Below are 15,554 nucleotides of genomic sequence, written 5' to 3'. Positions count from 1 at the left end.
AGACTAATTATTGTTCACAGAAATAATAATCACATTGGAATGATAAATGAGAGCATAGGACATGGCAAAATCTATTCTGTGATCATGAGGGGAACCTCTCCTTGTAATGTTTTATACATGGTGGTACATAAAAGATCCTCAGTAATTGCTCCTATATTTCTAATTCTAGGAGAAATATTCGCCCAATTAGGTAAAAGTCATGAGAGTTGTAGTTCTTAGTTCAACAGAAGAAATACAGCATTATAAAATTTTACAAGATTAGTTTCTTATTGCTGAAGAAATAGTGCAAATATGAAATAGAAATAGTACAAATATGAGAACAGTGTCTTTTTGTTTTAGCATTTAATCTGGATTATTTGAATTCTGGAGTCCTTTATACACTTTACAGCTATATCTTTGTGTCATGTAGTTGTTATTCTTCTGCCTTGCAGGAGCTGAAAATAATGTTGACTGGATATGTCTTGTCTGGTATTAAAAATGATTAATGTGAGCTTGAGATCTAAGCTGCCTAAAAGGTTATATAGAACTTTCAGGCACATTCTGATAGAGTGCTAGATGGTAAGAGAGAAAATGTCATTGATATGCTCCTGGACAAATAGTCTGGAATTGTTTATTTTGACATTTTTCATCATTAAAAGCAAAATATTGTTTTTGGGATCCATAGAAAACATATGTTAGAAATTGCACATAAAAGGTTAGAGTTGAGGTTTTGAGTTTATAGGCTTAAAATGTGAAACTCTTTTCTATAATACGACACAATTAATAGTCAGCTTCCTCTTTCTAACCAGTTAAGGAAAGGATATCCTGCATTTCAGTTCTTTGCAAAGCAGCGGGGAGCTGATCCAAATTAACCTTGGATGGCGAAGTCACACATATACTCTTGGCCAACACATACAATTTAGTGATTCATTTTGGTAGTTGATGGTCCTTTATATTTACAAGTAGAAAAAGAGATATTTCTTACTATGGGTCCAAGCCTAGAAGTCTCTGCCATGATTTTCTCTACTGAAGTCTTCTACATAGGGACTTAACTTCCCAGAGACTTTGGAGTTATAATTATTTGAGTGCTTATGGACCGTTTTGAAAATCTGATGAAACTATAGGCATTTTGCCTAGCAACATACCTGTGTACAGTTTCAAGAAGGGTACATCTTTATTGACCTCTTGAAGGCCATCCTAGAGTTTAATGAATGCCAGGTTAAATACCTAGGCCCTAATGTGAATCTTAGTCAAGGGAAAGTAACTTAATGGGGACCTGTGGGATAACTATAGCTGTGTTAGCTCAAATGATTTTTTGTTTTTGTTAATTCTCGCCTGAGGATATGGTTTTCATTGCTTTTCAGAGAGAGTGGAAGGGAGAGGGAGAGAGACACATCTACTGGTTGCCTTATGCACCCTGGGTTGTGGGGTAGGGAGTGAACCCCATAACCCAGGTACTTGCTCTTGACCAGGAATTGAGTCCATGACCCTTTGGTTTGCAGGCTGATGTTCTAACCACTGAGAAACACCTGCCAGGGCTGATCTTTTTTTTTTTTTTTTTTAATTCTGTTAAGATCTTAACACTGTACTTTTTGGACATATAACATTTCTAACATTATTTTTCCTTTAGCTAACATTTAACCTTTTTAAAAAAATCCTATTTATTCTTATGTTGAAGTCCTAGTGTTGTTTTGTATCGTATTCTTTAAAAAAGTAGCTTTTTGTATGAAATGTAGCAAACATACTGAAAAGTTAATAAAACATAAACACACACAGTTTAATAAATAATTTTAAAGTATAACTGTTAACCAGGTCATGAAGTAAAGCATTGCTAGCCCTCCAGCAAGCTACCTACCTAGCTTCCCAAGCACAACACCCTCCTACCTGATGGAAGTAGCCACTAACCTGACTAGAAAGGTAGTTATTTCCTTGCTGTTTATACTTTTACTACCCATCTATTTACCCCTAAAATTTCTTAGTTCCTGTCTGTTTTAGAAAGTTTTATGTATGAACACTTATTGTATGTATTATTTGTTTCCTTCTGTTTCTCAACATTATGCTTGTGTGTTAACCATATTATTGTTACGGTACTTCATTTATTTTCATATTGTATTAGAGTCCCGGTGCACAAAATTTGTGCCCGGCCTGCACCCTCTCCAATCTGGGACCCCTTGAGGGATGTCCAACTGCTGGTTTAGGCCCGATCCGGCAGTCGGACATCCCTCTCACAAGCCAGGACTCCTGGCTCCCAACCGCTTGCCTGCCTGCCTGATTGCCCCTACCTCCTTCTGTCTGCCAGCCTGATCACCCCCTAACCACTCCCCTGCCAGCCTGATCAACACCTAACTACCCCCCTGCCAGCCCAGTCACCCCTAACTGCCCTCCCATGCCAACCTTGTCGTCCCTAATTGCCCTCCCCTGCCAGCTCGATCGCTCCCAACTGCCCTCCCCTGCTGGCCCGGTTCCCCCAACTGCCCTCCCCTGCTGGCCTTGTTGCCCCTAATTGCCATCCCCTGCCGGCCTGGTAACCCCCAACTGCCCTCCCTCCCTTGCATGCCCGGTCATCCCCAACTGCCCTCTCCTGCTGGCCCGGTCGCCCCCAACATCCCTCACCTGCTGGTCTGGTTGCCCCTAACTGCCCTCCCCTGCCAGCCTGGTCCCCCCAAACTGCCCTCCCCTGCTAGCCATCTTGTGGTGGCCATCTTTGTGCGAGGGTGTGATGGTCAATTTGCATATTACCTCTTTATTATATAGGATTATATTCCATTTTATGACTGCACCATAATACATTTGATACAGTTTGATCAAAGTTTTCATGATATTGCCAAGGAACTTTTTATTTTCTTATCTGCATAGGACCAGTTTTCTCTCCATTAATAGGGAAGTCAAATAATAGTAAAGTCAAATATTAGCTAGTAAATTTATTACATGTAGATTATTTGAAAATTTAAATGGGGACTAAAATCAGTAATCAGATTTTCTTATCACCTGTTGTGTCTCTTTTAAAAACTCCAGTCTATAGTATAGTATACTTTTCTACTAAATATTTTATACCTACTATATGCTGGCCATCAGAAAAGTTAATTAAAATATACAGCAACTATTTGAGTATTTTCTGTGTGCAGGAATGACCGGTCACTATGACGCGCACTGACCACCAGGGGGCAGACACTCAGTGCAGGAGCTGCCCCGGTGGTCATTGCGCTCCCACAGGAGGAGTGCCACTCAGCCAGAAGCCGGGCTCAAAGCTGGTGAGCACAGTAGTGGTGGCGGAAACCTCTCCCACCTCCACGACAGCGCTAAGGATGTCCAGCCTAAGCCATCAGTCAGACATCCCCTGAGGACTCCCAGACTGCGAGAGGGTACAGGCTGGGCTGAGGGGACCCTCTCCCCAATCCCAGTGCAAGAATTTTGTGCACCGGGCCTCTGGTTGTTTAATAACATGCTATTTAGCCTCCAAGTGTTTGAATTGTTTTGATTGTTTTTACTGTAGTTTATTTCTAATATTATGCCATTGTGATCTGGGAAGATGCTTGATATGATTTTAATATTCATGAATTTGAAGAGACTTTTCTGAAAATGTCTCATGTGCGCTTGAGAAGAACGCATATTCTGTAGCTTTGGGATGAAATGTTCTAAAGATGTCGATTAAGTCTGTCTGATTTAGTGAGTCGTTTAGGATTGCTGATTTTTAAAAAAATATATTTTATTGATTTTTTTTACAGAGAGAAAGGGAGAGAAATAGAGAGTTAGAAACATTGATGAGAGAGAAACATCAATCAACTGCCTCCTGCACACTTCCTACTGGGGATGTGCCCGCAATCAAGGTACATGCCCTTGACCAGAATTGAACCTGGGACCCTTTGGTCCACAGGCCGACGCTTTATCCACTGAGCCAAACCGGTAGGGCTCTTTGCTGATTTTTTGTCTAGAGCAGGGGTCCTCAAACTTTTTAAACAGGGGGCCAGTTCACTGTCCCTCAGACCGTTGGAGGGCCGGACTATAGTTTAAAAAAAAAACTACGAACAAAGTCCTATGCACACTGCACATATCTTATTTTGAAGTAAAAAAACAAAACGGGAACAAATACAATATTTGTATTTGCATGTGGCCTGCGGGCCGTAGTTTGAGGACCCCTGGGATAGAGGATTTATCCAGTGATGTCAAGAGGTATTAAAATCCCCTACTATGATTGTGTTGCTGTTGGTCTCTCCCTTGATATCTTCCAGAAGTTTTTTTTATTTATTTGGGTGCTTCTGCGTCGGGTGCCTATGTATTTACCAGAGTTATATCCTCTTGTTGTATCCATCCCTTTAGTATTATGAAATGGCCTTCCTTCTCTTGTTATGGCCTTCACTTTGAGGAAACTTACCTCAGGAAAGTTAGCATTTTTTAGTTAGGAAACTGCCAGAAACTTAAAATTAGTAAAACTAAAAATAGAATTGGTGTCTTCATATTCTCATTCTTCTGGATCAATATAGAAGATTCATGGGAAACCATAACTTTAATTTGTTATGTGTTTTGTTTTTGCCATAGGCATTGCTGGAAACCTTATTTGGTGTAAAAGTGATTATAACAGGGGATGCATTTGTTCCTGGAGAAAGAAGTGTTATTATCATGAATCATCGGACAAGAATGGACTGGATGTTCCTGTGGAATTGTTTGATGAGATACAGCTACCTCAGGTTGGAGAAGGTGTGCCTCAAAGCCAGTCTCAAAAGTGTTCCTGGATTCGGTAGGTTATTCACAAATTAAGTTGTTCATTTTATATGGGATGGATGTACCCACCTAAAAAAGAATAACTTACTGAATAAACTCCACTGATGCATTAAAGCCATTCCCATTGTTTCTTAGTGGATCAGAACAGATTACTTTATTTGAATCCTGTTTTGAAACATTTTATGTAGAAAGAGATAATAAAATTGTTTTCAAGAAAGTAGATATGGTTCCAGAGGGACCAACAGTAACTTTTTTATTTTTTAAAACCTCACTTTAGGACATATTTAATTTTGAGAGAGAGAGGGAGAGGGAGAGAAACATTGATTCATTGAGAGAGAGAGAGAGAGAGAGAGAGAGAGAGAGAGAGAGAGAGAGAGAGAGAGAGAGAAACATTGATTCATTGCCTCTTGTATATGCTCAGACCAGGTATCGAACCACCAACCTTTGAGTGTCTGGAACAAGCCACACCAGCCAGAATGATAGTTCAGTAACTTTTTATTGCATGTCATGCTTGTGGTAATTTAGGCCAGAAACTGGCTTGTGCTGATGAGGTAAATGCAAATTGAATACCCATTGATTTTAAGCATTATATGAAGTACTGGTATTTTCTTTTTATATATTTAGTTTTCAATTACAGTTGACATACAATATTACTAGTTTAAGGTGTACAACATAGTGATTAGACACTTATATAACTTATGAAGTGATTGCCCTGATGAGTCCAGTATCCACCTAACACCACAAGTTATTACAATACTATTGACTATATTCCCTATGCTGTACATTATAGCCCTGTGCCTGAATTTGTTTCTGTATTGTTGTTCATTTATTTTTTAGATTCCACATATTAGTGAAATCGTATGGTATTTTCTTTTTCACATAGCCTCTCTAGGTCCATCCATTTTGTCACAAATTACATTCTTTTTTATGGTTGATTCATATTCCTATATATATATATATATATATATATATATATATATATATATATATATACCACCTCTTTATCCATTCATCTATAGATGGACACTCATGTTGTGTCCATATTTTGACTATTGTAAATAATGCTGCATATATCTTTTCAATTAGTGTTTTAAATTTCTTTGGACAAATACCTAGCAATGGAATTGCTGGGTCATATGGTAGTCTATTTCTAACTTTTACAATAGCCAAAACATGTAAACAACTTAATTGTGAATTGATAGATGAATTGATAAGTAAAAGTGGAATATAGGATATGTTTAGCCATAAAAAATATCCTCACAATATAGGATATTATTTAGCCATAAAAAATAAGTAAATCCTGCCATTTGTGATAGTATGGATAGACATAGAGGGCGTTAGGGAAGTTAGTCAGAGAAAAACAAATACATATGATCTTATATGTGAAGTTAAACAAAAAAACACCATAGTAAACTCATAGATGCAGAGAACATATTGGTGGTTGCCAGAGGCCAGGGGTTAAAGGGTAGGCAAAATGGGTGAAAGTGGTAAAAAAGCACAAACTTCTAATCATAATAAAGAACTGGGAATAATGTACAGCATGGTGACTATAATTGATAATGCCATACTCTATACTTGAAAATTACTGAGCTAGTGGATCTTACACATTTTCATTATAAGAAAAGAAAAAAATTTGTAACTGTGTTGTGTGATGATAGATGTTAGACATATTGTGGTGATAATTTCACTATATACCAGTGATTTTTCAGCCAGTGTGCTGCAAGAATGTTTAAAACATGCAGCACCTGATTATTTAGTCAGGGGCATTGACCTCTTTTTCCTTAGATTGTCAAATAAAAAAAAATGTCAACACAATAGCTATCTGGTGTGAATGAACCAAAATTATTCCTATTTTTTGTCAGATCGGCAAAAAATATATTTTTTGGTGTGCTGCAGGATTTTAGTAATTAGTTTATGTGTGCCATGAGATGAAAAAGCTTGAAAATCACTGCTATATACACATACGGGGTGGGCAAAAGTAGGTTTATAATATGAAACAGTTTTTCTTATATTATTTCCCATACAACCAACTATAAACCTACCTTTGCCCACCGTATATGGAATTATTTTGTCATATACCTGAAATTAATACCACATCAAATTACATCTCAATTTTTAAGAAGTTGTACTGCGTTATTGGATAGTGGTGAGGATTAAATTAAACGCCAATAGAGTATTATTTGCTGCTGCCTTTTTTCCTATAGTTCCATCTGGAACATTCACTTCTTGCCTTACAGAGATTCATATTAGACCTCTGATTTTTCCAGTGCCGTACAGACCCATATTCTCTTTTCCCGATCACTTCATCTTTATTTCCACCTACTCTGCACTGCTATAGCCATTCTTGTCACTGCAAACCTGTCTCTCCTCTTGCCTGTGTTCCTATGTACGTCTGTCACTCTTAGCTTTTCCATTTCCCTATTTTCTTTTCTCACATGAGTTATAAGCTTCTTGCATATTGTATCTTACATATTGTAGGCTCTTAAATATTTGCAGACTTAATAGGATTTCATGAAAATGCAAACCATTAATGAGAACAGATTTTGGATTGGAGAGAAACAAGATTTTAGCATTTCTATAGTGACTAGAGCAAAGTAAATTAAGCAGGGCAAAGTGTAGGCAGCAAACAACAAACCCAAAACAAAACTCATTTGCAAATGAGAGTATTACAGTTGGAATTTGCAGGAGGAAATGAAAGGAAGGGAAAAGAATGAATGCATCTTAGTGGTCACAGCTATGTCTGGCTTCAGACTATGCTAGATTTAGCTTGTTGACAATTTGGCATGACTTTAGGGAGTATTTAATATTGCTTTTTATAATTATTTTTAAACAAATGTGTGCTTACCAGATGTCTGGAATATAATGACTAAAGGAAAATAATATTTTGTATCTATAGTGCCAGGTTGAAGAATGTGTGAGTTGGGAATTTGAAAGTTCTTTTCTTAAAGTTATTTTCTTAAAGTTTAAAAGTAGTTCTTTTCTTAAAGTATAAAAGTAACAGACTTATGCAGCAAGCCAGGAAAAAAATCATTAAAAGTGTTTAGATTCTAGGTCAAGTTACAAAGAGTTTGGGTACATTAACGAAACTGTTTAGAGTTTGCTAAGATATATGCAATTAGATTTTAAGAAAAATGTCCTATGGTTAGATGTCTACTGTTTCTAATGGTGATGCACACATAGATTCTAATGTTTAACCAACTTGAAACCACTTAGCAAAATCTAATGAAATGAAAAATTAAACCCAAAGGTGGCATAAAAAGTCCATTTGCTTGGTGAGTTTGTACCAGGAAATGCATGTATCATTTGTGCCCACCCAGCTCATGCTTCTTGCTTTTTCTGGATCATTAATTAATCACACTAGAGTAGCAGAAGAGTTTGAGGCTTTTAGAAAGCATAAAGTGGTAAAGAGATTGTGATTTTAAAAGTGGCCACATCATGTATTAAACTAAACATCTCCCTGACAAAGTAAATTGTTGTGTAACTCAATTCTAAAACTGCAACATAATGTAATGGTGAAAGCTAGGAAAGTCATCAACTCTGAAATATATCTAGGGTGTTTGGAATGAGATCAGGGAGAAGTCAGAAACGACAGGTCAGAAGCGACAGTCAGAAGCGCCTCTGCGAATCTCATTTTGTTAAAGGCATCCAGAGCCTGTGAGTGTGTGCATGTTCAGAAGGTCCTATTGTGTTTGCTTTAGCAGGATATTTTAAACTGGGTAGGAGGCTATTCATAAGTTCAGTCTGCTAAAATATTAAAAACTTCTTGGTCAAATTTGATTTACAGAAATAACTGAAAATTTATTTTAAATGCCTTTGGTGTTTTATAAGCATTCTCTTTTTAAAGATCATGAGTAAAAAACCAGTTGGTTCAGATCTGTTGTATACTTTGCCAGGGCACTGGAGAAACAATGATAGAGCCTCTTGCTATTAAACATGAAAATGCTGCAACACAGGGTCCATATGCTGACTGGAAAGATAATCCATTTTGTGTGGTCAAATTTGCAGTTTTAACTGTATTTCATGAATGTATTTATAAGTGATAGTAATGTATAAATTTAAAGATGTCATTGCTCATTTAAGAAGTACTAAATTTATTGAAGCACCTTAAATTTATTATTTATCATGTATCAAGTACAAAGAATGAATGTTTCTCTATTTGAGATATTTACAGTTCATAATACCGGACTTTATCTCCCACGAGAAATAAAACTCTCCCGCTTCTACCCAGCTTCCTCCTACTTAAAATGGATATTCATTAAAACTAGAACTATCTTTAAGCTATGAAGGTCTTTGACTTCACCCAATTTGGTGGACCCTTTTTTTTTTAATTAAATCTTTATTGTTCAGATTACAGTTGTTCCTCTTTTTTCCTGCCATAGCTCCCCTCCACCCGGTTCCCACCCTACCCTCTGCCCTTACCCCCTCTACTGTCCTCATCCATAGGTGTATGATTTTTGTCCAGTCTCTTCCCGCACCCCCCCGCACCCCTTTCCCTCCCGAGAATAGTCAGTCCATTCCCTTTCTATGCCCCTGATTCTATTATATTCACCAGTTTATTCTGTTCATCAGATTATTTATTCACTTGATTTTTAGATTCACTTGCTGATAGATGTGTATTTGTTGTTCATAATTTGTATCTTTACCTTTTTCTTCTTCTTCTTCCTCTTCTTAAAGGATACCTTTCAGCATTTCATATAATACTGATTTGGTGGTGATGAACTCCTTTAGCTTTTTCTTATCTGTGAAGCTCTTTATCTGACCTTCAATTCTGAATGATAGTTTTGCTGGATAAAGTAATCTTGGTTGTAGGTTCTTGCTATTCATCACTTTGAATATTTCTTGCCACTACCTTCTGGCCTGCATAGTTTCTGTTGAGAAATCAGCTGACAGTCGTATGGGTACTCACTTTTAGGTAACTGACTGTTTTTCTCTTGCTGCTTTTAAGATTCTCTCTTTGAGAAGCTGGCGCTGGAATCGGGAGCGGGAGTGGCTGCCCCTACACGGGCAGCAAGGCGGTGGGTGTCCTACCGCAGACGACCCCAGGGATGGGCTAGCGGCTGTGAGTCTGTGGACTCCAGCCTTGGGGGCCTTTCTCGGTCCAGCACGGTGGCCAGCCTCGACAAGGACTCCCCCAAAAGCTCAGGACAAAGCAACAACAACTCAGACACCTGTGCGGAATTCCGAATAAGATACGTTGGTGCCATTGAGAAACTGAAACTCTCCGAAGGAAAAAATCTGGAAGGGCCACTGGACCTGCTAAATTATATAGATGTTCCCCAGCAAGATGGGAAGCTGCCTTTCGTTCCCCTGGAGGAAGAAGTGATTATGGGCGTTTCCAAGTACAGCATCAAAGTATCCACACCTGATCAGTATGATGTGCTGCACAGGCACGCCCTCTACCTGATCATCCGGATGGTGTGCTATGACGACGGCCTGGGGGCGGGGAAAAGCCTGCTGGCACTGAAGACCACCGATGCCAGCAACGAGGAAGTCAGCCTGTGGGTGTACCAGTGCAGCAGCCTGGAACAAGTACAGGCCATCTGCAAAGTCCTGTCCACCGCTTTTGACTCCATGCTGATGGCTGAGAAGGCGTGAGTCTGCCACAAGCAGATCCGTGTCGCGGGAGGAAGGTTTGGCTGTTTTCTAAACTGGTTTTCAATCTGCAGCGCTGAACTAGCATGAAAGTATGAAGTGACCCCTTGTTCTAGATGTTCTTGGAAGAAAATGCAACGTATAAAACATCTGCCATTTGTTTTTCTATTAAAATGTGCCTTATTAAAAAAAAAAAAAAGATTCTCTTTTTGTCTTTTGCTCTTGGCATTTTAATTATGATGTGTCTTTTTTTTTTTTTTTGGCATTTTCTTTCTAATTATGATGTGTCTTGGTGTGGTCCTCTTTGGATTCCTTTTGTTTGTGGTTCTCTGCGCTTCCTGGACTTGTAAGTCTATTTCTTTCACCAGGTAGGGGAAGTTTTCTGTCATTATTTCTTCAAATAGGTTTTCAATATCTTGCTCTCTCTCTTCTTCTGGCAACCCCATAATTCGGATGTTGGTTCGTTTGAAGTTGTCCCAGAGGCTCCTTACACTTTCTTCATATTTTTGGATTCTTTTTTCTTTTTGTTTTTCCGGTTGGATGTTGTTTGCTTCTTCGTATTTCAAATCTTTGACTTGATTCTTGTGATCCTCTAGTCTGCTGTTGGAACTCTGTATAATATTCTTTATTTCAGTCAGTGTTTGCTTAATTTCTAGTTGGTCCTTTTTAATATCCTTGAGGGTCTCACCGGATTTCTTGAATGTCTCACTAAGTTTATCAGCGGTTTCTAGGAAATTCTTGAAAAACCTTATAAGTGTGGTTTTGAACTCTATATCCTGTAGTTTGCTTTCCTCCATTTCTGTCATTTGTGACCTGTTTCTTTGTCTCCTTATTTTTTATGCTTCCTTGTGTTGATAGAGTGGCTTTCTGTGCTAGGTGTCCTATACGGCCCAGTGGCTCAGCCTCCCCAATTACCTGGGGTGGATACTCTTGGTGCACCCTTTTGTGGGCTTTGTGCACAGTCTTGTTGTAGTTAAGCCTTGATTGTTGTCGGTATCACTGGGAGGAATTGCCCTCCAGGCCAATTGGCAGTGAGAATCAGCTGTGTCTACAGTGGGAGAACTTCTGTGCTGGAGACACCCTTAGGGGCAAGACTTGCTTCAGTGGGGCTTTGGTGCTCACTGAGTCTGCCCCCTGAGTGTGTCCCTTAAGGATCTGAGGAGTTGTAATCTGGATGGTCCCACTCTGACCACTGGGTACACTGGCTCTTGGATCTCTAAGGAGGTGCTAATTTAGCTTCTGCCTGAGGCTACCCAGCAGGAGCTATGGAGAAATCTGCAGATTCCTCTTCTTTGTTTGGGGTTTGGAGGTGCTTAGATGAGGCCCAGCTGTGAAGCAATGCAAGCTGCTGTGAGGCCTTGGGCCTTCTTTTGGAAGTTCTGGGTCTCTCTAACCCAGCTGCAGTTTGTTAGGTAATTTTCAGATTGCAAAGGGCCAGGCCTTTCATATGCAAAAGCCTCTGCGCACAGCTTGGGTGGGGCAGGGTCTTAGAGAATCAACAGGGTGGAGCAAACAGCTATGGCTGATCTTCACTCCTAACCTAAGAGGCCCCAGGTCTCAGTGTCCCCTGGTAATCGCTGCAAGCACCTCTGAGAGAAAGCTGCCCTCGAGTTCCGACCGATGCCAAACAGTCCAGTTTCTCCCCGTATGAGTCTGGGTCCCCAGAGACTCGCCCGGAACTGGAGTTCAGAGCCGTTGGGAGCTTGAGACTTCGCCCCGATTGAAAAAGACAACTGCGTCCTCAGTTGCCAGCCCTTTTCACGTGCGCCTCCGTACCTCTGTACTTTTACTTCCGCACCTCCTCTGAGTCTCAGTGTGCTTTTCTCTTTCCTTCTAGTTGTAGAATTTCCACTCAGCCAGCCTTCCTGTGGTTCTGGATGATGTCCGTTTTGTCTTTTAGTTGTATTTTTTAAGTAGTTGTGCGAGGCAGCAATTTCCGGTGTTTACCTATGCTGCCATCTTGGTTTCTCCTTGGTGGACCCTTTTTTAAAAAAATTTTATGCTGCTCTCCTGCTTTACAACTCAGAAAAATAAGACCAATATATTTCTGATTTGGAGAAAACTCTCCACAAGACTCTGTATCAGTAACACTTCATCCTGTCAGTTTCTTTAGTGTAACCAATGTATCGGTTTTGTCACTTACATTAGGTAAATGATCCTCATCACCAACTAACAACTGCTTGGGCCTTTCTGGAAGGACTCTCTACAGCAAGCATATTTGAATGCTTAAAATGAATCTCTGATACACACATCCCAAACTGAGGATGAAATCACCTGATACTGCCTTTTCAGCCTCCTGTTGGCCAATCTCCCAAGAGGACTTAATGTGGAGAGCCTGGCAGGCGGCTCTAGGGAAGATTTTCCTCCTTACTAAGATGAAAGGTTGATTGAAGGGCTGGTGTGCTCCTTTCCTGCTTTGGTATGTTATTGTGAGAGCACATGATACTTGGAGCTGCTGCAACCGTCTTGAGGCCAAGAGGATGGCAGATTAGAAAGGGAGAGCCTGGCGTCTGAACCAGCCTTGGGGCCAGACTTAATTTTATGTGAGAAACATAAGACCAGATTGTTTGTATGACTTTCATATGGTATTCTGTTATTTATAGCCAAAAGCATTTTGTTATAACTTGCTTTCCCCATTTCACCAATCTATAAGGAAAAGTATCTCATGATTGATGTACTCATTCAGTAAATTTTATAAATGCTTATGAGTCAAGATTTTAATGAAAACTGTCAAATGAAATATAATAGACAGTATATAAACATGATTTAGTTTTATGGCTGAATATCCCATACACATCTCTGTGTATTTTCAGATATGTAACAGAGATCAGTTTCATCTTAACAAGTCTACTGCTAGGTGAAAAATAAGTTCTTAAATTTATTGATTTTGCAGTTTCAGTTGCCAGAGTTGTTTGGCTGAGATGAGTTTGATGATTTTTTTTTTTTCCAGAGAAGGAAACACATTGGGCACTAACGTTCAGTTCAGCTAAATCATGTGCCAGGCAGTATACCAGGATTATACTTCTTTCTAGGATTACATTGAGATCTAAGTAATTTAAATGAAGCTTCTGTTTTGAATGTGTTAGCTGACTTCCTAACAAATCTCAAGCCCTAAGCTGTGTGGAAGTTGACAGTTTCTTCGACTGAGAGAAATGGCTCTAGATTTTAAGGTTATCCAATCAGTCACTTACTGAAGTCACTTCAGTATCTCTAAATTATAATGGCATTTTAAAAGAGAAAGCAACATTGCAAAACTGGGGAAAACTGAATTAGCTGTTGTATTTATTATATATGTCATTTTCTCTTGGTACAAGAATCTTGTATTTTACCTGCCCCAGTCCTAGGCTCAGCATTTCTCTAAGGAAGCCTAGTTCCTTTTATTAAAAACTAGAGGCCCAGCGCACAAAATCGTGCGGGTAGGGCCCCTAGGGCCTAGCCTCCTGCAATCAGGGCCCTCTTCTGCCTGTTCGCCAGTCCCCAGGCCGAATGCCGCCTCCGCCAGTGGGCTGTCAGGTCTTGGGATCACCAGCTCATCCCCAGCTGCTCCGGGGCGCAGGCCTGTGGGAAAGCAGGCACTGGCGACTTCACCTCCATGCGCATGCGCCGGGCAGGCAGCTGATGGAATGCGCTGCCCGCTTGGGGCTGCTCACATGGGCGCCACTGCCGCTGCTATGGGGCTTGAGGCATTGATGGAAGCTGCGGGGTGCGCCTGTGACCTACCCATCCCAGTGTGAGTGGCCCCAAGTAGGCAGCGCATTTCAATCAGTGGCCTACCGGGTGCACGCGCATGGAGGTAAAGTCGCCGGTGCCTGCTTTCCCGCAGGCCTGTGCCCCTGAGCAGCCGGGGATGAGCTGATGATCCCAACAGCCTGACAGCCAGCCTGGCCCTCCTGCCAACCACCCCGATTTCCCTGTTCACCATCGCTGATTCATCGAAGCCTGCAGACGGGGGGCAGGGACCAAGAGGTCAGCCATTCAGCCGGCTCACCAGTCCCCAGTCCTGCCCCGCCCTGCTCACGGGCCGGGGAGGAGGGACCGAAAGGTGCTCGATGCACCTCATGGTGACCGGTCCTTTGGTCGTCACGGACACTGGCTTTATATATAGATATAGATATAGATATAGATATAGATATAGATATAGATATAGATATAGATATAGTATTAGGGGAACTTCCAGTCAAGATGGTGAAGTGGGTAAACACTGTTCGCCGCCTCCTTTATAAAAATTGCAACTAAATTATAAACATCCATCATAAGAACCACCTGAAGACTAGCTGAACAAAAGTCCTATAACTAAGATGTAAAGAAGAATCCACATTGAGAAGGGTAGAAGAGAGGTGGAGAAGTGGAACATCAGGTCCCACACCCATGGTGTGGCAATTGAGAGTCAGGAGGGACATCTCGGCTGTGGAAGTGTCACCAGTGACTGAGAGATCCAGCCGTGGGCAAACTACGGCCCGCGGGCTGGATCCGGCCCGTTTGAAATGAATAAAACTAAAAGAAAAAAAGACTGTACCCTTTTATGTAATGATGTTTACTTTGAATTTATATTAGTTCACACAAACACTCCATCCATGCTTTTGTTCCGGCCCTCCGGTCCAGTTTAAGAACCCATTGTGGCCCTCGAGTCAAAAACTTTGCCCACCCCTAGCCCCACATGAGGTTCCCCAGCCCAGGGTTCCAGTGTCAGGAAGAGGACATATAACGTCCTTATAACGTCTGCCTGTGAAAAACAGCAGGGATTATATCCCAGAGAGATGGAGGGCTTTTAATGACCTAGACACTCCTCTTGGGCTGCCCATGGACTCACTTGCTCTAACCCCCAATATAGGGGCAGCAACTCACAAAGCACCAGGGACATAGAGGGAGGAACTTAATAGACTAGTTTCAGGGTGAGGGCTGTAGGGGCAGCTTTCTCCAGACAGAAGTACTGGCAGTAGCCACTGCTGAACTCTCTTCCCTCCCAACCTACCAGTGACAGATGGGTGCCAAATCTGAACTCTCCAATAATGAGCTATCAGAAAGAGAAATTAAGAAAATAATTCCATTTACAATTGCATCAAAAAGAATAAAACACCTGGGAATAAATTTAACCAAACAGGTAAAAGACCTGCAGTTGGAAAACTATAAGATTAAAGAAGGTACAAATAAATGGAAGGATATACTGTGCTCATGGAAAGAAATAATTAATATTGTTAATCCCTAAAGCAAGCTATAGATAGATTCAATGGCTTTTTTCACAGAAATAGAACAAATAATCCTTA

At 40.6% G+C, this 15,554-nt stretch overlaps 1 protein-coding gene across 4 annotated transcripts in view; it reads left to right on the top strand.

Annotated features, from left to right (window-relative positions):
- Window positions 1–15,554, top strand: part of LCLAT1 (lysocardiolipin acyltransferase 1) — a 123,993-nt gene that overhangs the window by 49,619 nt on the left and 58,820 nt on the right. For 2 of the 4 annotated variants that reach the window (XM_081101275.1, XM_081101276.1), the window contains exon 3: window positions 4,516–4,714. In XM_081101275.1, coding sequence (XP_080957401.1) covers window positions 4,516–4,714 — 199 coding nt within the window. Of the gene's footprint in view, window positions 1–4,515; window positions 4,715–9,643; window positions 10,477–15,554 lie in introns of those variants that run through there. The other 2 variants (XM_081101278.1, XM_081101277.1) reach the window with 2 other exon arrangements.

Source organism: Myotis nattereri, assembly GCF_964212035.1.
Source record: "Myotis nattereri genome assembly, chromosome: 10".
Taxonomy (NCBI): domain Eukaryota; kingdom Metazoa; phylum Chordata; class Mammalia; order Chiroptera; family Vespertilionidae; genus Myotis; species Myotis nattereri.
This window is presented reverse-complemented; position numbering and strand designations above follow the sequence as displayed.